General features: G+C 34.1%; 1 protein-coding gene across 1 annotated transcript in view; it reads right to left on the bottom strand.

Moving 5' to 3' along the window:
• Positions 1-27,477, bottom strand: part of LOC103906244 (connector enhancer of kinase suppressor of ras 2) — a 217,434-nt gene that overhangs the window by 51,812 nt on the left and 138,145 nt on the right. The window contains exons 9-13 of the mRNA XM_019474318.1: positions 17,348-17,494; positions 8,591-8,724; positions 7,803-8,008; positions 2,867-2,952; positions 1,162-1,416 (exon numbers count right to left, since the gene is read on the bottom strand). Coding sequence (XP_019329863.1) covers positions 1,162-1,416; positions 2,867-2,952; positions 7,803-8,008; positions 8,591-8,724; positions 17,348-17,494 — 828 coding nt within the window. The remainder of the gene's footprint in view (positions 1-1,161; positions 1,417-2,866; positions 2,953-7,802; positions 8,009-8,590; positions 8,725-17,347; positions 17,495-27,477) is intronic.

Raw genomic sequence — 27,477 nt, 5'->3', positions numbered from 1 at the left:
CTTAAGTTTCCTGAAGACAGAAGAAAAGTGTCTGATCTTTAGACTATCAAATGCTGACAGCTTGCAGCAACAGAGATGAATCGCTGGCTATATTTCAAATGTATCCCCTTAGGTGAACCTTACTCAGCTCTCAGACTTGATGCAAATATAGTCATCTCCCAAGATTTTGCTCAGAGAGAGAAACACCAAGTAGAAGCCCCAAATGTAAAAAAGTCCAAAGAAACTTGATACAAGTCCTGCTTTTTCACTTATGTCTTCCTAGGAGGAAATTCACCAGGATTGGAAAATAAATACACCTTGAAAAGCTTCCATACCAAATGTGGGGAGGAAATAGGCTTTTTTCAGTAAGAAACTGCCCTGAAGGTATTAAGGTTTGAGCACAAAATACTTTGAAGCCACTACTCTGTGTCACGAGAATGGAGCAGTCCGCTCCCAAAGGTAGGACCATGAGTAAAATTTAAGAATGCTTCTATAAAAGGCAATATACACATACAAAGCATGAACAGTGAGGACTATTGATTATTTCAGGACATCCAAATCAGTACACAGAAATTCTGCACTAGCCGACAGTCATGAGAACCTAGTGCTTTTTCATGGTGGCTACAAGAACTGGCCAGTCATTCGTCCAATGAATTATATCTTCTCCATAGTTTTTAGTCCAAAATATTCCCTCTATTATCAGTATGAACAAATTCACATTACTAGACTCTGGCCATGGTACTGCAATTTAAATAAACAGTAACTCCATTAAGGTTGTCTGTTTTTACAAGACATAATGATTGAAGTGGAAATATAAAAAGCATATAAACTAATCTATAATTAATTATTATCAGAGGCTGCATATGGGATCCTTATGAACCTTTGAAAAAATTATAAGGTCAAATTAAACTAAACTCAGTGAGACTGAGTAATTAAGAGCACTATTTTACTTAAAGCATCTGATATCAAATGGTCCTTGCCTTGCATTTTTCCATTCTGTCTAGACTGTTCTTATGTGAAAGCTATCGTGATACTGACATTAAGCAACTTGCTTGGACTATAAAATACAACATTAAAACAAAGTAGAAGAATATGCCTTTATACCTGTTTCAATCCTAAAAGAAAAAATTTTAGCGTTTTTCCATGTACTTTATGTAATAAGGTTTTTTGTTATGTACTTACGTGATAAAGTGGAACTGTATTGTTTTCTGCTAGCGAGAAATTCAAGACATCTTGCTGTCCAGGTTCAAGCCTAACATTAATAGTAGATGTCAACACAGATGGACTAATAGGGTAGTTTGGACTGCTTGTGTTTTTGCCCTTTTTCCTTGACCTACGACCTGTGTCCCTTTTGTTGTCTTTTTGTGTCAAAGGCTCTTCTTGGATGACCAGTATCTTGTCATCACTCAGATATCGCAGGAGTGAATTCTCAGAGTCAGTTGTTGGAGGGAAGAAAAGAAAAAAGAAACATTAGTAAGAGGAAACAAACAGAGAACCATTTTGGCTGCATCTGTATTGTCAGCTCGGTTAATTCCCCACTTCATCTGAGGCTCTTTCCTCTGCAAACAAAACTTATTTGTACCAAGGTTCCAGTCAAGAGCAAACTAAGTAGTTGGCACAAAACCTAGGCACAGAGAAGATGGTGGTGCATACCCAGGTCCTTGTGTGACAGATAATATGAAGCTAGTCTACATCGTATGGCTTGTGTAACAAAGAAAATATAAATACAGCCAAAAGGTTTCAGTGAAATGTCCAAGATCATCGCTTGGTATTGTTAAACTGGAAAGAGTCATGTGAATGTCAAATGAATTCTGAGGGCTTGCACTGGACTCGGTACCACATTTACTGACACCCCCTGCCATTTGAGGTGAAAGTGAGCACACACATAAAATATTTGTGAATTTTATCAAGCAGGGAGTATCTCTGGGACCATTACAGAGGCAAGGATTGTAATTTCAAGGAACCTAACAAACCGGAATAATGGTATTAAGGAGATGTGCAGTATACTTGGGCACAATTTCAAAATGGGAACTGGCCAGGCAACAAGTCTAAGGAAAGGAATCTGTCTAAACTAAACATAAATCAACAGATTTGGAATAAATCAGAGAAGTCTTGTGCCTTAAATGAAATTTATTTTCTCTTGGAATGGAAGATTACTGAAAAAGGCAGTTTAAAGTCCTGTATTAATTTTCAAGAATATAATTCAATTTTGTCATATTGTAAGTTGAACTCCTCTTAGCTACCCACACTGTGCCTAAAAGATTCTGAAAAAACTATTTATTTAAGAATCTTTAACAATTGGCATAACAATAAATATATTTGCACATTTGAAGAATATTCTTTTGAATTATATAATCACTTTTTAGCAGAGGAAAAAAAGGAAAAAAAGGAACTTTGCTATCACCATGCTTCTCCCAAAGTTCATAATTCCCACTAGAATCAATAGAAATTTATATGATTAGGACTGCTGGTCTGAACAGTGACAGTACAATTGCTGATTCTGGTTTCAAATATTCATTCATAATAATCAAAATGTGTCTCAAAGGACATTACCTTACATCTATAACGTCACTTATTGTTTTCTAGAACTGTGCAGACAAAGAACTGATTGCTATTAACATATATCTGAATCTTATAAGTCTTTTTTCCCTTGATGTTTCTCTTTCTTTATGGTAGAATTAGATAGAGTAAATCCCTCCTTTTAATACAAACTTTTTAATTTTCAGAAATAGAAACACAAAACCCGAGATACTAAACAGGCTCTTTTATATTCTCCGTGGCACTCAAGAAAAATAGATTTGGTTCCTGCAATATCTTCATGCTTCTTAAGTAACAAAGAAAAAAAAAAACTTGGAGAACAGCAGAGAAAAAAAAAATAATACTCACCTCTGCTTCCCCTCTTGTACATGTTTTGTTCTTTTGACTCCCCTATCCAACTGTACTCAGTAGGCATAGAAACAGGCCTTAAATCTCCTGGAAACAATTCAAGACAAACCAATATAATTTTTGAAGACTAAAAATAGAAGGCTGTAGAGTAAGTAATGCCTGTAAGTTACAGGCATGACAAGACCCTTCAGAGCAATCCTTTCTATCAGCACCTATACATTATTAAAGCTGTAGCATTCAGGATCATATAAACATCATATATGCCGGATTCTCCTCTTCATTATACCGATCTGAAGAAAAGTACCGCTGACTTCGGTGAAAGCACTTGTAAATGTAAAGCAGGTTACAAATTTATTTTTAAACTCTGTTCTGTAAAAACTTCCTGACTCATTAAATAGGTGGTTTAGAATAAAGAGAGAAGCAGTTTTTAAACAGACTAATATGCTTTACTAAAACTAGAAAGACTATTAATACAGATACAACATTACATATCTATCAGTTAAACAGTAAAACCTATCTGACCTGGAAAAACACACAGTGAGTAATGAGGGGATCTCATAGCTTCAAGGAATGTAAATTTCAAATGCCTTAAAAAGAAAACAGAGTGCAGGTTGGTAACAACAACAAAAAGAAGATTCAGACATTAGGGTTTTAATTACTACGATTTTATGGCACTGTGGCTGTAAGATATTAACGTGCATTAGTCATTCCCTACTACGGTATCAGTAGAACATTGATAGCAGGCCATTAAATGAGGAATACTACAAAACTGACTATAAAGCATTAGCACTTTGGCCTTGTCAGTGTGCATTATTATCACAAAACACACCCTCTAGATTATGGGTTAAATTCTGTCTGACCCATAAAGCCAAAGATGCCTTTTTCCATATACCAGCTGACTAAATTTAGTGTGTTTCTTTAGCACTCCAGCAATTTTTTTTAAAGTAGTTTGCTACTGTTCTGTTTCTAGGATAATTACAGAATTTAAATGTCAACAAGAGTTTCTTTTTCATTATCAATTTCCCTAGGTTGATTAGAGCGACAAAGTATTTTCTGTGGATTATTTGTACGCTAATATAGTTTTTTATTCACTTTTCTTCCAAAATACAGCTTTTTAGCTACTAAAATGTTAGGAGGATTTAAGAACAAACAGGTATATAAGACAAATATGCTTCTGGATAACATGATTTTCTGAAAATTGAATGAGTAACATATACCTACAGTACTGATATTTTCCCATAATATACTTTTGCTCATACCATAAAAGTTACTGTATAACTAATTGTGTGGAAAATATATGTAGTTTCCTTGTCTGCCTACCAGTTGAAACTACCTTTAACTACAAATGTATTATTCAACTCCTAATCTCAAATTTGCCATTAGAAGAACAATATTAATTAAGAAAAAACCCCCAACAAATCAAACAAAAGGAAGAATCTGTAATATGGAAAAGAATGAGAAACAAGTAAAGATTATAAATTCAAAAACAAAAATATGAAAATAAGAACGCACATAACAAATTACGATCATCATAATAAAATTTAGCAGTATTTCTGTAAAGAGAAGAAAGGTCTGAAGCTCTGAAGAGATTTGTAACACAAATACCAGATTCCACAGCACAATCGATGTCAAAAATAGAAATTTAGGACAGGAAACACACAAGCCAAACAAAGGAACTAGCGATTTTGGATACTGCTTATTTTACTTCCAAGTTCTTTCCCAAACAAATGTAAGCTATAAACTGTTTCAACATTGCAACTTGGATCTGTTTGAGGAGTAGAAAATTATTGTGTACAAGCATACCAGTATAAATTGAAAGAAAAAACCCCAAAACTTATTTATGGTGTTTTCGTCTCTTTAACACATAAACAGAAGAGATTTGATATGCATTGCCACAAGAACTCTAAACACCATAGCATGTTAGAGTCGGACTAATATTAGAATATAACTCTAGGTAAAAAAAAAAAAAAAAATGCACTGCAGCAATGATAAATACAAGCTTAATTTTCACAAATGGTTTGAGAAAGTGGACTTCTTATTTGCCTCCTTGGAATTTGCATATATTATCAATGCTGAGCACCTCATCTGCCTGACTGTCCTTCCACCTACCAGCTGCAACAGAGACTGGTTTCTAATAATCGCTTCAATTCTGGTAAGTCCATGGCAGGAATTTCTGAACTGTGGTTTGTGCGAGTCCTAGCAATAATGAAAGCATCTGCTCAACCGTGAAAGACTTCAGAAGTTTTATTTTCCTTACTTTGCCCATGGCTATCCCGTTCCAGCATCAGATACGTGTTTATTGGATCTACCATAAATCCTGTCTTTCCACCGAAAGACATATCGTCACTTTGATGGTTCAAATGTACATTTAAGTCAAAAAGTACAGAACATTCTACTACAGTAGAACAAAATTTGGATTTGGAAGTCTGTTAATTGACAGATTAATTTAATCTGTAGTTTAAATAATTCTGGTTTAACAATTGTTTTTGAAACAAAAGCATATTCCTGAGACTTTAAAATAAAATTCCTTCTAGATTTTCAAAGTTACAGAAAATCAGAACTGTCCATCATAAACACAAGAAAAATATTGCTTATTACTGGGATCAGGCACAGAGCCCAACATTTTAAGTCATCATGCAGCATGAACTTATGAAAGTAAGCCAAATACATCCATCTGGCTCCAATTTTAATCACAGTTAAGATCTATCTTTCATTCTAATTTTATTATAAAATGATGTCATTGATCAGGGATATAAAGATTGAGTATTACTAGTCTTAAGATTGAATCCTACTCTTCAGTGTTACAGCTCTTTCAAGCATGTATATGGCTGCTGTACAAGTTACTAAAAATATCCTACATATAGCAAAGATCTGTTAGAATTTCCCTATTCTGAAAAGGTAGTGTATATATATATATATATATATATATAAACATGATCCTGTTCATTTTACAATTGATTTTTGCCATTTTTTTTACCATAAATCCAGCTGCAGTTAGCAAAATACAAAAACAGGACAAAAGTTCTGTTTACTTGATAAACATAAGCTAAGATTTCTTTCAAACTGTTAGAATGACAAAAAAGAACAACACTTGGAAAGTTGGATGTCCTTTGCTGGGAAAGTCTAGCTACAGTGAATTATCACTTGCTAGCTACAGTGAACTATCACTGCAGCTTGACGTAATTTGAAGTATCCTTGCAGCTGTCATATTTTCAGACTTGAATTCTACCCTCTCAGCTCTTGAAACAGCAGGTGAAATTACTTAAGTGTCACTCATTAGCTGATCTTAACCAAAAGGTAGTGCAGTTGAAATCTTAACCCAGGTAAGTTATATATTCTATGCCATAGATATCTGATAGATATAATATAGATATATCTGATATATGATATATAGATATATCATAGATATAATAAGAAAACCTCAGCAAACATTTATTGACAGAAGAAAATGCATGTACAGCTTAACTATCAAAGTCTGTTTTGGCATCTGGGGCCATCAGTTGCCCTCTCTTCTAACATTTATGGTGGTAACAACACCTCAGTCTGAGAACAGGGAAGAGAAAGCTGCATCGTCTCTAAGTACTAACAACTGAAAGAAGCATGGGAAACTACATTTAATAACATCCATGGTATCAAATCCTGCACCAGAGACTAACCAGTTCTGTGGCAGACCAACGGAATCAGTGCCTGAAGTGCTTAAAGATTTTTCTTTTTCTTCCCCAACTGTGTTCCATTTCGGCTGTTACTCGGCTGGATCTTCCACTATAACTGCCTTTGGTATTATCTCCATTGAACTGCACTATGTTTTTATTACCTGTGTTCTTCATAGACATTTTTCTTTACTACTCTGAGCTTGTGAGAGGTTTTCCCTTTCCTAGATATCAAAGACAAAAAAATTTAGGAACGTTTTTTAACAAAATGAGAGAAAGGAAAAAACCTTAGTCTCAGAGCACGTGAACGAAGTACTGATTGACGGCATCACATCTATCTATCTATCTCAAAAGATAGAACCTACCCATACAGAATGCTATGATCAGAAGGAGGAGTCATTGCTTTCTCTGAGGCTCAGAAATAATGCCATTTTCAAAATCAAATATAGTTACAGTTTTTAAAAGAAATCTTTTATCTTAAGTCTGTAAACTTTACAAAAATAACTTACTGCCTTGAAAATAAAACCACTGCAAATATATGGAGAATACACTGCTGTATTTCAGTAGTATTCTTCTAAAATTCACCAAACACCGAGCAAATCAGTTTTAACAGAGAAACAAAATAATTTCATCAATTCATTTTCAGCAATACCTTTTATATAGATACATATACTCATATACAAGCACATATGTTTGTATACCTGTACACCTCAGAGATTTACATACACATGAAATTTCTGTATAAAACCAGAGTTTATTATTTTTAATAGCATCTTATATATTTAAGCAGTCCCCATTCTAAGATTTTGAAAGATATTTCTAGTATTAACAATGCATTGCAGGATACTACTAGTGTAATTATATCCATTTAATACAGCACTGAATTTTGGAGGGCCTTACATCTTATAGATACTTTTATACCACAGGTAAGTCTTTTCAGGCTCTCCATTGAAATTTAACAGTCCAGAACACTGCGACTAAAATAATCTCCAAGAGCTCGTGAGTGAAACTGAGTAAAATCAAGATTCTAGCTATCCAAATAATATGAACTCAAGTCTCATTCAAAATTTTAAGTGTGCACTGCAGACTAAATATCTTACACACTCCTGATCCTGAATGTTAGCTTATAATTATACTAATTATTCCTTCACATAAACTTTTGTCTAGTATTTAGAGCCAACAGGTCATGGTCTAAAAAAGAATGACAGGTATTTGGGGGTGTTGCAGTGTTAACAACACAATTTGTAAATCTGGTCAATTTAGCAATTTTAAAGAAATCAAGCCTACCGTGAGTGGGTGTTTTTTCTCTTCTCCGCACTCCTGTAGCTCTGCTTCTCTCATACTCAGAGCCCACAGGGTGACCTTCACCTTCAATTAAGGTGTAGTATTTCCCACTTTCATGCTCCAGAAAATAGTTCGGAGATTCAGAGCCTTTCATTCCAGACTTTCCAAATTTGCTGATGTCATCACAAGACATTATTCCAATTTCATCTCTAAAAACAGTAAACCAGAAGATTATGGAGAAATTAACCATTTTATGATAAAGCTAAAGCGTAAAACTGTCTCTCCCAAACGCTAACAATGAAAAGTCCTGTAATTGAAACGCTATGTGTGTGAACTTTCATAAAAGTGAATCAATTCAACAAGTGTAAATTAATGAAATAATCATTAGGTTCCATTTTAACATAGTTATTCAGGAGTTTTCTAGTATTTGAGAGGGAGCATAAGGAATTGGTATAACATGAGAAGGCAAGGGTTTCCCTTGCAGAAATGCTTGCTTTAGAATAAGATACAAGTGGTCACATAAAAGTAAATAAAGCTAAATGATTAAAGACTTCTTTAAATGCTTTCTTGGTTTAGGACTAAACCTACGTATTGCTCAACTGGTATCTACCTAAGTGAAAGTGAAGTCTTTCAAAATAATTATATGCTGCTTAATGTATTTCTAGCTCTTAATTTTACTAAATATTTAGTTTGATTGTGGGGCTTTTTATTTGTTTGTTTTTATTAATCTAGTGAAATTGAAGTGTAAAATTTTATTTTTCAAAACCTCAAATTCATTAGGATATAAATACCTGGGGCCATAAAGTCCTGACATAGGAGACAGAATGAAAACATCCTGGAGTGCCGAGTTCTCCATTTTTGAGGATATGCCCATTGTACTTGTTGGTGTTGTAGAGCTGCTTGTTGGACTGGTTGGAATTACAGGCTGTAAAAAAAAAAAGCACATGAAGAATAAATTAATATTTTCTGCGCTACAAGTAAACAACAAAGTCAATGTGCATAATTTTAGGAATCTTGACCTCTTTTTTTGGATTAGCCATTTTTTCGAATTACTGAAATTTCTTCCAAAAAGATGTCTACTGAAACACTGTTTTACCAAAGAGTTCAAGACTAGTTATGAAAGAAACTGATAAAAGACCGGTAGTGAAGTTAATTTAAAAGCCATCTCATGCAAAAATCTGAGACTCAGAATCAAAATATGATTTTTAACCAATGCAGAAAATCAATTTTATGGGGAGGAAGGATGTACACTATTAAATGCCATTAATACAAAAAATTAATTACAGAACTCTGGAATACTTGCACTGAATGAAAGTGTTCATAACCATAATGTTGGTTTCAGTAGAAGATTTATTGTTAACAAGGACAGAAAACGTAGATTTTTTTAAGAAAACAGAACTCATAGTCATCTATTGTTTCCTATTTTTTTACGGAAACCATAGCCATGATGATTGTACCACAGTGATACAAATATAGGTTCTATGGTGACTAGCAATGAAATATAAATTAACCTAAGCAATAAATGTGAGTATCATAAATATTAAAAGTATTCATAAAGTCTGGGGATCTTTTTGGATTTTTGCATTTTTTAGTTTTTAAATGAAGTTAAACACAATTGTTTTACTCAAACGCCACAGGGAAGCTCAAGTCAATGGCTGTAAGGACTACAACCAAATATTCTGTGCAGGAAACAGATTATACACAAAGAATATTTTTCAACTAAGGTACAGTCTGCATTTATATTCAAGAAATAGAAAATATTTTTATTTAGTATTATTGTTTAGATTATTTATAGGAAAAATTCCCATTCAAATACAAAATTGTGCTTAAATAGACACAACTAGTTTTCTACAGGTGGAAGGAAAACAGAGTGACCTAGAAATTGGATGAAAGCTACGAAGACCAATTATAATATTTTTCTAAATACAATGCTTTCTATCTTCTAGAGATAAACACTGAAATTATTTTTATGTGATTCAACAAATAAAAGCAATCCTAAATACCAAAAAAGGATGGTTTTTCATGAGAATATCAGTCTGCACAGGGGTCCAAATTATACTACTCTTCTATGCTTATTGCTAAGCTTCTTATACTCCGATCAAATGTTTTAGGTTTCTTTTGTATTATCAATATAAATAGATAAGAGGTGACTGCTAAAGACATGAATCATTCACTACTTACTTTCTCGTATCTTTGGAAATTAGGGCCTACCACCTTATACACAGTTTCAACCACTACATTTAGAATACTACCATTATTTCTGCAGTTTTGGTGTGGCAGTAGTAGTAAAGAGACTAAATATAAGCTATTCTAGTAATCCCCCAACTTACCTGCAGCTGGATACAGTTTCCCACGGGTGAAAACATAAATTATCACCATCACAGAAAGACAAGCAGAAACTCCATTTCAGAATCAGAAAAGAAATTACCTATACCAAGTCTCTTGTGGATAATTTTTTTTCAGTGGTTGTATATTCAGCAGTCATCAAGGTTACAGGTTAGTCAATGAAGTTGACAATAGAAAAAAAGGGCGGGGAGAGATATTATGACAGTTCAGTTTGCCCCCAAAGAGGGTGATAGCCATGCTATTCCTGATAGATTTTAAAAAAATCTAACCTTATAGCAATGTAATCTTTTTTGCTTCAATTTAATTCAATTCTTGTCCTACCCATCCCAGAAAGTGAGAACTTTCCTTTTCACTCTTCTTTAACTTTTTATTTATTTTTACATTCTGGATCTGATCTGTTTCCCCTTATTTTAGCTAGAAAACAAGAAAAAAACCCTAATTCTTCCCTTACAGGGCTTGTTTTCTAAAATACTAATGAACTGTAGTGTGCTCTGTACTTTCTCCAAGTGATTAGACTAGGTGTACCCAGTGTATACCAGGTGTACTCAATACCCAGCTGAGATTGTACTAATACTGAATAAAGCACAATAATTATTTCACTTATCTTGTGTTTTATATTCCTGTTTATGCCTCTCAGTCAGGTATTTGAGTTCCTTCCAACATGACATTCAGCTTTTTGTTTACTGTAATTTCCACATTATTTGGAATTATTGCCGCATTATTGAATTGCTACATTCTTTAAAACTGCAATTGATTATTTCAAAGTAGAATACTTTACACTTGCCCCTCTTTCACTTCATTACATTTTTAGAGCTTTTTTCTAGTTTTCTAAACTAATTTTTAATTACCAGTCAAGACTTCATTGCATTTGCAGGCCCTCCTGGTTTAGCACCGTATGCAAATTTAGTAAGCAGATCCTTCAGGCTGTCAGGAAAACATAGAACAAAACCACATGTATCACCTATCTGTTGAATACTAAATGATACATCCTTTGTTTGATAGTGAACCATTAACAGCTATTTGTTAGGCAAGGTTATCCAGTAATTTTCCACCCATTCAATCTCAATTTCACCTAGTCCTTAATTCTCTATGCCATACTTATGACAATGTCACAAGAAAAGGTATTAATATCAGAGTAAGATATACAGCTTCTCTGTATCTACCAGGCCAGTTAACTGCTCACATAAGAGCATTAAATCTGTTTAATGATTTCTTCATAATAAATTCATGTTGTTTTTACTCATCTGTTATCTTACAAGTGCTCGCAAACTGTGCATATTAAGTGACTGACTTACAATTCCCTGGCTTTTGCATTTCCCCTTTCTGAAGACAAGCATTATACTTCTTGTTTTTCTACTTCTTACTGTAATTCATCATTCTCCCACAATTTCACAATAAATACGTTTGAAAAATAATGGTCCAAGAGTGCCTCCCCCCTTCCCGCCCAAGGAAATACCCGCTGCTCTTCTTGCCTTTTCAAATGGCGTACTGTAAGAGCTCATCTGAGTTTACAGAAATGCACGCTCTTGAAGTCCACTTTCCTTATATAAGGGTTCTAAGTTTTTAAGAAAATACACTGCTTCATGACTGCTCTCAGATAAGCTGTCTCCTGCCTTCTCCCTCTCAGCTTTACTTACGTTCTCCACCTCCTCTATGAAAAATACCTGTCTTCAGTGCTTTCCAAGAATTTGTTGGCCATTATGTCTTTGTAACAACACCTGTTTCTATCCCTTTCTCAAAGGATGCACCCAATCCAAATAAACCATATTGCGTGATTCTGCTAGTTGCTCACAAGAAACCTTCTTCACTCATCTGGCCTGGGAGTCTTTAATGAAGAAAAAAGAGCACCTGCTTTCACCTCCTCTATCATCACTCAGATAATTCCAGCAAATATAATTCTTCTATGATCTGGAGCTCAGAGTGAAGGTAGCAAATATGTATACCTTCTTTCTGAGCTCCAGATATGTCAGTGACATCAGACATGGAATTTCAGTTGGTTTAGGTATCTGCAAAATAGCATAAGGGTCTTTTAATATTATTAAAACGTTAGTTTAATATGAGTATTTAATATAATATTTTAGTATTATACCAGATCCAAAAAGGTAATTTTAATAAATAATAAATATCATCCCAACCAGGACTATCAATTCAACAGACATAGTCAATTCTTTAAATCTTATATCTCAATTCCCTTAAAATGACTTAAAGTGATTATACTGACTCTGTGTGTGTACAAATGAATGTTTGCCAAAGTGTGTGCAAATAGATGCACAGGTGAAAAAAATCCCAAGGAAAACACATTTGTTTATAAAGGACTTCTGAAAAGTGCCACTTTAGGTATCTGCTGTATGTTATTCAAAGTTTTTAATGAGAATAGCTAATTATCAGTAAAATGATTAAGCAATGCTGAAATACCAGAATAAAAATGAAAGACAAATGGTAAATTCAAAACTCCTTGGAAATAAACAATTGTTTGCCAAACAGAAAAATTCAAGCTGTTTCAGAAACAAAATACATTGCTGTGATTCTGAGTGTGTTTTGCAAACATTGGGGATAACTAAATATTGTATCTATTTAAAAAGTGCTGTTCAAAACAACCAACATATGACCCCAGTGCATCCTGCAAAAAACAGCAGGACAAGATGCAGGAAGCTGGTAAAGCCCGGTGGTACAGCAACGAGAGGCTTGAACATGGACATCCCTTACCTTTTGAGGGGGTATGAAGATTAAGGATGGGGTACTGAGTCTCTGCTTTCTCCCTTGAAGGAATAAACTCAATCCCCAGAATTCCCCTGATGGGTGAATTCACAGAAAACACACAGATGTCACTCTTCTACATGGATTGCCTGCGGTAAGGGAAAATGGGGCTTTGTAACTGCGTATCACCCTACAAATTCCTACAGTGTGTATTTTTTTTGCAGAATACACTCATTCATGCTAGCGATAAAGATGACTAATTGCTTATTGGACAAGCTGCTATTCAGAAAAAATAAATGTTCAACAATACAAATACTACTCACAATAAGAAACAGAACTCTCAATATGGTTGAATATTTCTCACATACTGGTAAATTGGTATAGCTGTGCTGTAAAACAGCAGGAACGTTCACAGTGTTTTCAAGTCTTGTGGATTTTTACTTTTTTGAAACTTGAAATATATACCTCTTTTTGATGTGTAAATAATAATTTTTGTCCTCAGAGTGAGCGAATACAATGAAATACATATGAATATGACAGAAGTCAATAAAAGCATGAGTGGCATTAAGACGAAAAGGCAATGACTGTTCAGCATCTCCTCTGATACAAGACATTTAAGAGAACAGAACACAACTTTCTTGCTGCATTTTCTTTGTCTGAGGTGTTACAAGTCTTTCCTTGCCCAAGATATTTCTCACTGAGATAGTAAAGTAAATGGGCAGCGCATAATTTCAGAGTTCATCTGAGCAATTCTATCAGGGTACAGTACCCAAACGATGAACTCCAAACTAACTTGAGTGGTAAACAAGAAGTGGCATACACCAACTTGCTATTTTCCTTTTTTCGCTCTACAAGCATCTGTTCTCATAATGCTATGGAATTTCTCTTTGTACAAAGCAACATCTCTCCAAATTCATATGGTTTTCAGAATCTGAAATGAGCTACCTCGCTAGAATTATTCTGAAGATACTTATAAGGTTGCAGAGCATAATGTATATTTTCTAATACGTAAGAATTATTATAAAATTGTCACTGTAGACGTAGGCTTTAATACTCATATCACCTGACAGATTCTACATCTCAAGCTAAATTTAAATTTAAACATCAAGTTTAATGTTCTGGATCAAGTAGTTGTAACAGGAAGGATTATTCCAATTAGAAAATTTCTGCAAACAGAAAGAAAAAAATACAATAAATGCTGTATTTTATTGGAATGAAGTTGCATCTGTGCTCACTTTTATAAAAAACAGAGCACTATTTGCCATTGCAGATGAAAGAACCATTTTATATTGAGTGGGAAGATAATCACAGAGTTTAAAAATGAAAATAGTCTTCTAATATCACATAATGCCAACTAGATACAGAATGAGAAAATGGTATGACTGACATGTTGTCTCACTGAAAGATAATTGTAGCATAGAACTTCAGCATATGTTAACATTCTGCTGCTGTTAATCATCAAGGGAAAGTATATACAGCAAAGGAATGCTACCACAAGACCAAGAAATAAATTTTATAAGGATTCACAGATTCTGTATCATTAATAATTCATAAATTAACTATGTGGTATAATTTTAAACATAATTATTGTGGAAAAAATTATTAATAATTGTAGCATAGAACTTCAGCATATGTTAACATTCTGCTGCTGTTAATCATCAAGGGAAAGTATATACAGCAAAGGAATGCTACCACAAGACCAAGAAATAAATTTTATAAGGATTCACAGATTCTGTATCATTAATAATTCATAAATTAACTATGTGGTATAATTTTAAACATAATTATTGTGGAAAAAATTATTAATATCAAGGGAAAGTATATACAGCAAAATGCTACCAAGGAATGCTACCACAAGACCAAGAAATAAATTTTATAAGGATTCACAGATTCTGTATCATTAATAATTCATAAATTAACTATGTGGTATAATTTTAAACATAATTATTGTGGAAAAAAATATTAATAACACCTATAAGTGCCTTAAGCAATAATAGAAAACATGACAACTTTTATTTAAAAAATTCCTGCTGCACACCAACCTGAGTTAAAAAACATTATTTCTGGCCTCTGAATTTCAAGTTCTTAAATCCTACTTCCTTTGTTCCTTCCCTAATTATGAGCTGCTTTTTTTTTGTTTTTTACCTACACTAAATCAGAATGGTAGAATTGCTTTGCATGTGTTATTTGTCATTATTTGTCATTACATATATGGATATATGTAACGCACCATGACAAATAACACATGCAGAGCAATATATATGGATCCATATATATGTAACACACCATTAAATATAACACATCCATATATGTTATCCTTTTTTGTGACAGTCTGACATCTGCTGAATTGTTTTCAGGTTTGATCTACTTCAACTGAGATCTTTTTCTACAGATTGTTGCTTAACTGGTCATTCCATATGCTACATTCATGCAGCTGGTTACGTTTGTCTTAAGTATAAAACCTTCTGTCTATGCTGAATGTATTCTGCTTATTTTTGAAAGTCTGTCAATAGCCTCTGACAGCCTCTGTTCTGTGAGAGCCAATTTAATCCATTAGTGGTAGAAAACTCCAGAAAAACAAATAAATAAAACCAGAGGCCTTCCTACTAATTCAACGAATTAAACTGATCTAGAGAGTGTAAAAAATGCCAAAGTCAAACAAAGGCGAGGATATTCTGCAGCCAAGCACAGGGAGAGGGAAGTGAGATCACTGCTTTCCAGCAGCATCAAGCTGTTATGTCAGCTGTCCAGGAAACACGAACTTTAGTATCATCTTGAAATTTAATCATGCTAGTTCCAAGTCATTAATGACAATAATAAATAATACTAGATCCAGGTGAGAGCTGTAGGAAACAGGAAAAACAAAAAACTGCATCCTGAAATGTATCCAGGTCCTAATACTTGAGCTTGCCTCAGTGGCATGAAGACTAAAGAAGACCTAAAGATGCTAAAGACGACCTAAAGTTGGTTTTCAACATCTTATTACAAAATCTACTGTTAAGAAGTAACACTGGCAATGCTCCTTTTATTTTCCAAAGTGATTTATATTTTTATTTAAATCCCTCACTGCACTATTCTCCGATATAGAAGAAACATGTCCTAGTGAGAATGACACTTAAAGCACCCTTTGATCCTCAGGGGCTCTTGCATTCTGGGTCATCAGGAGAGGACATATCACAAAAATAGCTTGGTGCACTTTCACTTATCTGGCTACCGTGACAAAGGTCGGCATGTTTTGTGGAAAATACCGTGCCATGTATACAGTACATATTGTTTTCACACTTACAAAACTTCCAGAACTAGTGCTGCTTGTGAATTATGATTCTTTAATGTACTAACATAAAGAGAGGATCTCTATGGAAGCCCTGTTGCAAATGTGATTTCCATTTTGCTGCCCCTGGAGGCTTCAGATGAAGTTCACAAGTAGATAGACAATCATCTTGCTAGAGGGAAGAATGTTATTCCTGCACCCTTATGACAGAAAAATCCGAAGAGTTCTGAATCTCCTCTGGGTGTCACAATGCCCCTTTCCTCTCCCCCAGAGGTAGTCACAGAGAAAGGAAAGATGGCACTAAACCCAAGTGTCAGCACTCCTGAGCTGCAAGGATTACACAAACTCCTTAAGTGAAGCAGCTGTGTAGGATTTAGGCACTTTGAGGAATGAAAGATTCAAGAATCTTCCTGCCAGGCAGGAAGGAAATTTGCCTGGATAGGCTTGAAGGGTTTGCTTTGTTTTGTTAATTTAAAAATTATTCAGAAACACATTCATGTATCATGTGATCCAAACAAAACGACTCTGTGAAGCTTCCACATAATGAAAGTGCATAAACTTATTACAGAATGCTATATAGTATTAAAGATAAACATGCAAAGTTACTAACTTACTCAAAAAGCTTTCCTTTAATAATGACATTTTGAGTTCAATCTTTTTTACTGTGAGTCAGTTTCTACTACATATGTTGATGCTGTAGGAAGAACCAGCTGTGATGTTCACAATTGATTTTTTTCATATCAACAGGTTTTCAAGGAATAAGTACGCAGAAAATATCAGAGGTTCTATTAGCATTGCTACCAAAAACTCAAACTCAGTGAGAGATGCGGAGCAGAAGCAGACTTTTCCTGAAATGTAAAGGGTCTGACACACCTGATTACAAACAAGTAGTTTTGACAGACTGTGAAATAATGGAAACAGGGAGGCAATGTTGCCTCTGCCAGTCAAAGCAAGCTACTGAACTGCTGCCTTGCTCTTCAGTAACACTATTTGTAAATGTTCTTTCCTTCTATGAATTCCTGTGGCTCCCAACTTCACAAAAAAAAAAGGAGGAAAACAATCTTATTGGCACATACAGTATTGCCACACAAACTTATCTCAGCACCTTATTTCAAAGGAATTTGGGACTTTTTAGAGGCTTCTGTTCCTTTCACTGGAAAGAAAAATTCTACTGCTTTCTCTTGAATAGAATAAAGGATTTACCATGACACCAGCATTGCAACAGCCTTCTTACCTGAAGTGCAAGAGGCTTCCACCTCACATTCTTCAGAAGGGCAGGAGCAGAAACCAGGGTATTCTGAGGACGTTTTTTCAAGGTTAAAATCACTCCATTTGGGTCTTCCCGCAATGCATTTACTAGGTTCTTTAACTGCCAGCCAACCTAAGGAAAAATTCCATAATTGAATTTTGAAAGCTTTCTGTTTAGCTTTAAATGTGAAGGAAGTCTTCTATTAACTGAAAAGGTCTGTTACAGCCGACTCTTTGCAAACATAAGCAGTTTTTATAAGCTGTGTCTGATTACTTCTGTTGGACTGAAACGATGCTGCTGAAGCTGGATTTTTATTTTTTTTAGCTACGTTTCTCAACAAAACAAGGCATAAGTGAACACTGTCTCCCTTTTAATAATTTGTGAGATCACTGTACATTTTAAATCAAATGATGAGGACTAGCAGTCATGAAATCATTTTAATCTGGATCCTTAGTTGAAACATTCACTGCTGAGGGCAAAGACAGACTATGCTATAGCAGCATATGTAACATATATGTAACAGCTTTAAGATCCTACCTGAAGATAAATGATCATTTACTTGATTTAGCTATACACCCCCTGGACAGAGCTGAGTAATTCAAGTTACTATAAATTGTAAATATAGCCATAAAAAAGAACATCACTAGTACCAAAAGGACTTTATACATGCCTCTCACAAAAAGCTACTTAGAGACATTTCTTAATCTTCTTGATTATTTAAATATGAATTTACCATGAACTGTTTATACATGAAAACAGAAAATGTATTTTTATGGGATTTTTTTTTTTTAAATGAATGTTTACACTATCCTATTGTCCTGAATGGTTGAAGAGGTTTTAAAACTGAATAATAATATAAATGTCAGTATATAAAGATGTTTATGATAAGAGTAGTTTCTTACACATTTAAGTGCTGCTGAATTTCTATCCATATTTCCACAGGCACATGAGAAAAAAAAAAAGGGTATCAAAACAGTCAGATATGTAAATTCAGAACTGAAAGTGAAATTCATAAAAATTCACATTTTTCTAAACCTAAACCAAACTTTCTTCTAAGTTACACCACTGAAATCAGTGGAATTGACCTAGTTTAAATAAGAGAATAAATTTGGCTCCATTCAGCGGTCCTTTTGCCCTTCCTATATGCAACTGATGTATTAGCTTGTTCACTATTGAATAAAATAAGAAATTCCTACCAGTTAGCACTTAACAGTGAATTATCATTAAAGTTGGTTTGCCTAATTTCCCAAGTAACACTATTATTAAAGAAGTTTCTTTAATATTACAGTCTCAAAAAATTTATCCTATGTAATACCCAAATTAGTGCAGGCAGACAGAAATATATTGCAACGCTTATAGGATTTGCCAACATTCACTTCTAAAGCTTGTATATTTTAATCAGTATGCTTGTGACCTGATCTAGACAAGCGGACTTACACCACAAATTTTGAAATTTGTCTCTCCTCTGCTGGTGTCAGAAAAACGGTATGACTAAAGCAGACTCTTAGTTATTACTCACACCTAACCTTAGCTCTGGGTCCCAAGGGCTAAGCTATTGCCTCCATTTCGTCTCATCTTGTTATTTTCAGGAAGTATACCAAGGATCTTGCTGAAGTAACTCAAATTACAAGAACAAGCCTACCTAGAAAGGAATTACTGGAAAGAGTAACCACTTGCAAGTGACAGGCTACTGGTTCACATTCAGCTCTCAGAAACAGCAAGGCATGCATAAGTATTTACAGGGAGGACTTGGAGGATTTTTGTAGCCTTACTTATTTGCATCTTCTCCTATTCACACATGATTTCTAGATTTGCCACTCAAGGAAAGTGAATAGGTGCAGGATAGACTCTCCACTTACCCTTTAAATAGTGTGTCCTTTTCAAAACATTACTTAAGTGAGTCAGGTTTTAATTTGAACACTGATGATTACTTCCTACCCACAGTTCTGCTAAACAAAGCAGTATGGATCCAATCCCGTACAGAATATTTTTTCAAAAGTCAATTTCTTTCACAGAAAAGCTGAGCCCCCTGTATTAGACTCTTCCCTCCATTTTCTATTCCAAACATGGCAGATTTTTACAGTATCAATAAATGACATTAGTAAAGACCTGTCGTAACTGTTGTAACTACCACAAGTCTTAAGCCCTAGTGTCAAGCTGATCTGTACTGAACAGGAATTAGAATGTTGCATTCGTACAGCAGTTCTCCAGACACAACCTTACTGAGGCCAAATTGCAGCAGCCTTAAAGTGAACATTTATGAATGAAAAGCTTTGGGAATACAAGAGCAGTAACTGTACAAGTATATGCAAGCATTAAGTGCCGTTATATTTGCTATGCTTTTTGACTATGTTTGACCTGTCAGAGTTTACCATAACACTTTAATCATCATTGCTCTTCTGACCAAAATGTGTATTCCCACTGCTATTAAAAAACAAGAAGAAAAAAAAAAAAGATTTAGGTGTTAAGAATCAGAGCAGTCTACATATGTCACCTATTATATCAGGTGTGGTTTATTATTACTCCCTCTTAGAGCATGATTACACATGAAGGTGGAGGGAAAATAATAAAGGCGACCTTGAAGAGATTTCAGTTCAAATCTTTTCATAAGGGCTGAAGAGAACTTAAGATATAAACTGTAAGGTTCTAGCCTGTCTCCACAGTGGGCCGAAACCAGGATCCCAAGTGTGAACATTTGGCTTGGAAAGAACTGCAATATGTGTCATAATTCTAAAAAGGATTTTAATAGCTTTTTAAAGTTCTATTCTATTTTCAGTGGTGTTGTTCTATTGAAAACTTTGCATTCCATACGAAATCTTCTAGTTTGTGCTTTGTTTATAAAATGACAGAGGCTATATATATATATTTTTATTTCTCAATTATATAATTAAAAATGAACTATTTTTTATTTTTGTAGAGTGATGTAATTTTCAGAATGCTGAAATCTTTAGAGTTCCATAAGCCTTTTTTAGAAAAGAATGATAAATAATTAAGTTAATGATAAATTATTCCAATGAGAACCTTAATGACAAAACCATTAAATACCAAGATCTATTAGAGAACAGTCTGCAGTCATTACTACTAGACTATGATAAAATGCTTTTAGGAATTTGGACATGTTATTATAAATTGTATTACTAAAAATATATTTGAAAAATAGAAGTCATTACAGTGGATTAAAAATCTTAGTTGAAAACCAGTCCTTGAGACAGATTTTGACATTTATTCTTAAAGAATCAGTCTTTAATAGCAATTACTACCTTCTAGCTATGGTAAGATGTATTCAGCAAAAGGGTATTTTGCTCCTTTAAGATTTTTAGCATATACGTTCAGTTAATCAGATTCTACAATGTGGGTTAAGATATTTCACTCAGTAATGAAAGTTAACATTAAAATTAGACTAATGAAAGAAAAAAAAAGACTAGTGTAATACTTTTTTATTTTCCTGAATAAATGAAATTGGAGCAATTAGGATACCTACTACATTCAAATCAACAAATTCAGAAGAACATTATTATGTCGTCTTTGCACAGCATAGTAAAGCTCTAGTCATGGTGCACTATTCTCTGCTAAACATATTTGCATATTGAAATGCAGTGCACTATTTTTTACCTCTTTATAAGCTGGGCCTACAAAACCTAGAATGTGGAAAGCCACCTGCCTGCTGTTGTCTCACTTCATAACTCAAAGGACAAACAAAATACGGTCAGATGCCAGCAATGAGAATTGCTACCACAGTGATACACACAGAGTTTGTAAAAAGATTAGACTCACCGAAACTTTGATACTTACTGGCTTACAATGATTGACTTCTTAATTTTAGCCTTTTTTTTTTTTTTAATTTAGATGCTAAATATGGAATAAACCTAGAAGAATGCAAAATAAGTCACTGAAAATGGCAAGAGGCAGGCAGAAGTTTAAGATTTTGGTGGTTTACACTTAGGATTGCTCTAATTAATAATTTTTATTGGTTTGTTCATCCTCAGTGTGGAAAGAAGGGCTCCAAGGAAAAAATTGTGTACTACTGTCTATGTTAAAAGATTTGTTAGTTTTCTCATAGAAAGTACAAGCCAGATAATTAGTGGAAACTGCAAAAATATGGTAACTTTAAAAATAATAGTTCAAAAAATATTAATCCCTACGATACTAAATTTCTTTACCATAAAAGTATAATGATTTAAATATCCACAATGCTGTAGTAATTTTGTATACCTAAACCTGATAATTTTGTATCTGGGACTGCATAACTAATATGTTCAGGAAAACATAACTCATTTTCATTAACCTGCAGTAAACTAGCTTGTTTTCTAGTTCTCCAATATCTTCTTTAGAGTCTCCCTGCATTGACTTTGTTCCTTCTCATTTAGAAGATCTAGATTTGTATGAATGGGATTTGGAATGCATACTACCAGCAATAGAGATTTTGGCATTTTTATAAATCCAAACTCTGTTCATGCTGGACAAGCACCTTTTCTCCTTTTTTTAAAATAAAGGCGACCTGGCCAGTGATGACTCACTGATGATCTGTATGAAACACAAACATACAAAACATTCTTAATGTTACAGACACAAAAAAAGACTGAAGAAAACACAAACCGGTGCATTTATGGGTGACTGCACAGGCATTAAGTGCATGATACATTAATCTATTAAAAGGAACTGAAAAAACAGCTGGACTGTTGAACATGACGGTGCTTATCAAAGGATTCCAGTAGTCAAAACCACCACAACAGTTATTCACCTCCATGCCAATTTCTGCAAAACACGTTATACATATTTGTTATGGTACAAATTTAGAAGACACAGCTCAGATAGTGGAACTAGGAGTGCATAGTGGATAGAATACCTATATTCCTTTCTCTGCTTTTCTGAAAATTCTGGGGATAAAGCAGAAGTGCGGTTCCTCAGTTCCGTCACTGCCTTGTCAAACCCAAAACATCTACCAGGACTCTGAAGAATGAAAAAGTTCTAAGGAATACAAAAATACAGACTGCACCTCACAGAAGGAAGGTAGGTTTCACCTTAATTTGTTTGTGAGACTTGTGCATATTCTACTCACTGTATCATATGCCAGCTTTAATGTGACCTAGGGTGGAGAGAGACAGAGCATTAACTAACCAGGAATTTAAGAACTACATTGTTAGGCATTTGATCTGAAAATCAATTGTACAGAATATTTTCTAAATATTTAGAACATACTACACTACACACAACCTGAAAACAAGTAGTTCTGCTTTGACTGCAGTAACCCTTACATGAACCAGGACAGATGTTTCTCCTCAAACCTCTTCAAATACATAAGAAAAGCCATCTGGATACTAACTTGAACCTCAAGAGTAGGACCTCTCTTCATATTTGCATTAAAAAAAGAAAAAAAATGCTTGTGTAAACTCAACTTTTTGCTAAGGAAACAGACTATCATCGTTTCATATTTTAAGTCTATAATTCACTTTGCCTCATTAGGGAATTAATCAAGGGAATTGGTTTGATTAACATGGAAATCAGAAATTATTATTAGATAAAAATGTGCTGGAAGATCATAAGACTACTTTCTGTCACTGAATGGGAAGCTCATCATAAACACCTGTAGCTGATTCACTACTCTTATTATTATCCTAACTGTTACTAACAATAACTGATGATGGAAAAACAAATGTTCTCCTATTATCTTACATAGTTATTTTCATTAACTAATGGAGAAATACAGCAAGATTCCAAGAAGATGCAAGATCTGCTACTGGAAGACATGCATTACTAAGCCTTTTTGAAAGGCAGAATCCTGAGAATAAGTAACATGGCAAATTGTTTGCCAGCACAATAACATCTTTTGGGAGAAGAAGTTGTAATTCTCATGACATCTTTTATCTTTCCTTTTCCTACTTGTATTTCACAACACAGTGTGCTGAAACACAGATGGTGTGACCTGGCACTACACTTACAGATTTACCTCCATCTAAAATGAGCTCTCCTTAAGACTCGAATTTAAAATTCAACAAATATACACCTAGGATATTAATTCAATATATATCTTAATACCAATAAATTAGTGCTGAAATTATTTCATTGTGCCAGGGCTCTTGACACACTTAATTTAAAGTATGTAATTTGACAATGAGCAGTATGAAAGCATATTAAGCTGCTGTCCATGTATTTAGAATCATAGAACAGTTTGGGTTGGAAAGGACCTCTAAAGGCCATCTAGTCCAACCCCCCTGCGGTGGGCAGGGACATCTTCAACTAGATCAGGTTGCTCAGAGCCCTGTCCAACCTGACCTTGAATGTTTCCAGGGATGGGGCATCCACCACCTCTCCGGGCAACCTGTGCCAGTGTTTCACCACCCTCAGCATAAAAAATGTCTTCCTTAGATCTAGTCTAAATCTACCTTCTTTTAGTTTAAAACCATTAGGACCCCTTGTCCTATCGCAACAGGCCCTACTAAAAAGTCTGTCCCCATCTTTCTTATAAGCCCCCTTTAAGTATTGAAAGCATAGCATCCGCAATTCCAAAGAATAACCTTATCAAGTATGAAAATGCAACTACATTAGTTAAAAACAACAGCTATTTAGCAATAACAGACACGTTACACAACAAAGCAAAGGTGTTAGAACTGAAAGAGCCCTTCTAGGCTACTACATCCATTTGTTTATTCTTCTACTATATAGCTGCAGGCAACTATAACGTAATCATTTTCATCAGTTCTTCAACCACCATCCTAGGCAGACCTCTTAAATTCTACCACAGATTTACTTACAGATGTTTGTATGGATGCTTGCTCTTGCACAACATTGCTTTTTACCTTAAAGATTTCTTTCTCTTTCTGGTCTTTATAGCCTCTGTCTGTTAAGAAAGAGGAATTCTGTCTCAGACCTAGCTGGCTGGGTTAACCAAATTGAAATCCTTAAAAAAATTCTCTTCGTATGAGACATGATACATTTTCTTTTTTACCCATTACATTTTTTTAATATTCGTATGAAACTTCACACCTTTGATGACTGTAAATGACCCGAACATCACAAGTATTTCAGACAAGATATCACCAATGTCAAGACAATGGCATTAAAACTCTGTTTCTCCCGGAAACATGTTCCTGATTAATTCCAAGTTCATCTTTGCCATTTTTAGTCATATCACCTCTACCGTGCTCAGTTGATTTGGGATTAATTACTACATTCTGACTTCTGGAGTCTTGCCAGTTGCTCCTGAGTAACATCTAGCTTTCAACAGGAATTACTAAAAGCATTATTATTGCTCTCTGTCCTATTAAATGACCTTCAAATTCTAATCCTCAAAAAAAAAAGTTTTCAGTTTTCTGAAAAGTCAGTTTTACCTAGTTTATCAAACACTTTTAAATACAGATCAAATATTTTACAGATAGTCAGGCAGCTAGATCAATACTTGTTTGGATCTGCAATATTTCTGCTGTCTGAAAAATTATCAAAGGTAGAACTTTAACACAATTTAATATTCATAAATTTATGCTGCATTTCACCTAATGTGCCATTTTCCTTCATGTCTTTAGTTATCCTTTCCTCTCTAAATCACCTACAAAATCTTGCGAAGTAAATTTTGCCTTCGTACATTTCCCCAGCATTCAGTGTTATCCTAAAGCTGAGAATTCATTAAAAATCCTTGCTTAGGGTCTTGCAATTGAAAGTTTCAGTCTCTTCAGTAAACTGAGATGTAGATGATTTGGCATTAAATTATCCAACTTTGCTTCCATCCTGAATATGTATATATCTATATATTTGTTATGACTGGTTTTCTTCTCTTTGTTCTATGTTCAATATTATCCTATTTCAACTAAGCAGCAGAAAATAAACTATCCACAGAACCTAAGGTGTAATTATTAATTTTGCAAGCAAATAAATGTACAGTGGCATATTCAGCACTTCTATATAATTTTATAAGAGAGGAAGTAAAAATCTACAAGGCACTGGCAGAACTAGTGCCTGTTGTTACTCTAGGGAAAAATAAAGAATTAGTGTGGCAGTAATTTTAAATGTATAGCTTATTTTTAAAGTTTCTTATGCTTTTTTATTAAAATCTAATAAGCAAGAAGGACAAGCAGAAAAGCAAATAAGGAAACTGGATAATGATTAAATGATCTTAACAGCCAGTGGTGAATTGCCTGATTTAATTAATTTCTTGCCTAAAGTAGTATTATTTTTTCTTTGATCTTTATAATTGTATTACAGTGTTCCTTGGTTAGACTTACTACGTGGAATCTGGTCTTTTATTTCTAACTCTTTCAATTGTTGCATTATATAATTTGTAAGCTGCTTTCCTTTGATACTTTCTGAACTTTTTTTTTTTTAATTCTCAACTACATTGAAAAGTTATTTGAAAAGTAAAGTAAAACAAGTGGTCTTGTTTTGTTAATATTTTTAATATATTTGTTAATATAACTGGTTTCGGGGAAAAAAAAAGAGTATGAATATAGCTACATCCTAGCTATCTGGTATTTCTTACTTAATACAGATAATGCTTTATATAAAATGAGTGTAGTAATCATAGGTAATGAGAATAATTTTGAAAACATACAGCCAAAATATTCTAGTCACATCAATCCCAAAATGCTTAACTCCACACATTCAGCAATTCAATGGGACTGACATTGTCAGCATACTTAATCCTCTGCTATAGCTACAACCCTGTAGCTGTACAACCCCAGAGAAGTGCCTCCAGGATGAGAAATGCTGTTATCTGTGCTGACTCTACTCGAATGTGGGGACAGTACAATTCTTTCCAAGTCTACATCTTCTTAAACCTGTTTAAAAGCTTATTCCTCTCACAGTTTCAAAACAGATAATGATTCTTCTCTTAAAATAGACTTCCTGATGGAAAGAGTCAAACTTAAATTGAAATGACAGTTTTTGTTCTTAAAGGAAAAAAAATCAAATGAAAGTGTCCTCTTAGTTTCATTTTTGCCTATGTATGAATGAAAAATGAACATGAGCCTTTTAAAGAGAGTAAGCAGCTAGTTGGTAATGGCTACATTAATGTAGTCTCATTTGTACTATTTTAGCACAGGAGTACTGCCCTACCCATGAATGAATGCTTTCACTGTACAGCTCTGTAACTCAATGTTAAATACGCAAAGTATTACAGTTGGGAATTTAAAGAGGTTGTTGAGGAGGGTCATGCATTAGGATGAAAAACTGGAAGTGCTCAAATTATCTAGCTTACAAAAAAAAGCGAAGAGGTAATTTGGTTGCATCCTGAAAATACCTAAATGAGAAACCTGCTCTCCAATCTAATAGATAAAAATATATCACGATCAAAGGACTGGAAGCTTGTGCCAGACAAATGTAGACTACAAATAAAATGACTTATTTTTTCCCAGCAATGAGAATAATTAACTACCAGAACAATTTATTACAGGTTGTGGGAACATCAATGAAAGTTTTAAAACTCAAATGATCTGATGAAATGAGTGAATATGAGTTTATCTAGAAAATACATTGGCCTAGTTCAGTCAAAATCAGATTAAATGACGCTAGTAGTCAGTTACAGGATTGGAATCTACTAAGAGAGATCCATACTTTCTCTAATCAGGAAAGTATTTTCACTAGTGGCAATACAAAATGACTATATCTAATCATCTTCAGAACAGATTTCTTTCAAAACACATTGTATTGAATGGGATTTATATTTGATAGACTACCAAAATGCTACAGAAACGTCAATCTTAAGAAAATATCTTTGTTAGGTCAACAAAGATAAAATCTGTGGGATGCAGAATCTCTGAAGCATACAAATATCTGAAGAAAGTATATTTAATGTGTATACATTTTATGAAAGCATGGAGCCTCCCTTACCAATGAACAGGTTAAAGCAGAAATAACACTAACACCAATATTTTTATCACCTAAGCTTTTAATGCTTTAAGTAGAGTCTCTATGGAAAACTAACATAAGACTGGAGACCATGGATTTCACCAGATACTTATATTGTAAATAATATTTTAACTATCTTGAAAATTCTGTAACAACCCAGGAAGTATTTAGGATACTAAATGTAATAACTTGCCTCTTCACAGGGCAATGCTAAATGCTTCGTATGAAATAAACTGAACAGAATGATACATTAGAGAAATAAAGACACACTCCACTTC

The sequence above is a fragment of the Aptenodytes forsteri genome, unplaced genomic scaffold (genome assembly GCF_000699145.1).
Source record: "Aptenodytes forsteri isolate BGI_AS27 unplaced genomic scaffold, ASM69914v1 Scaffold72, whole genome shotgun sequence".
Classification (NCBI taxonomy): domain Eukaryota; kingdom Metazoa; phylum Chordata; class Aves; order Sphenisciformes; family Spheniscidae; genus Aptenodytes; species Aptenodytes forsteri.
This window is presented reverse-complemented; position numbering and strand designations above follow the sequence as displayed.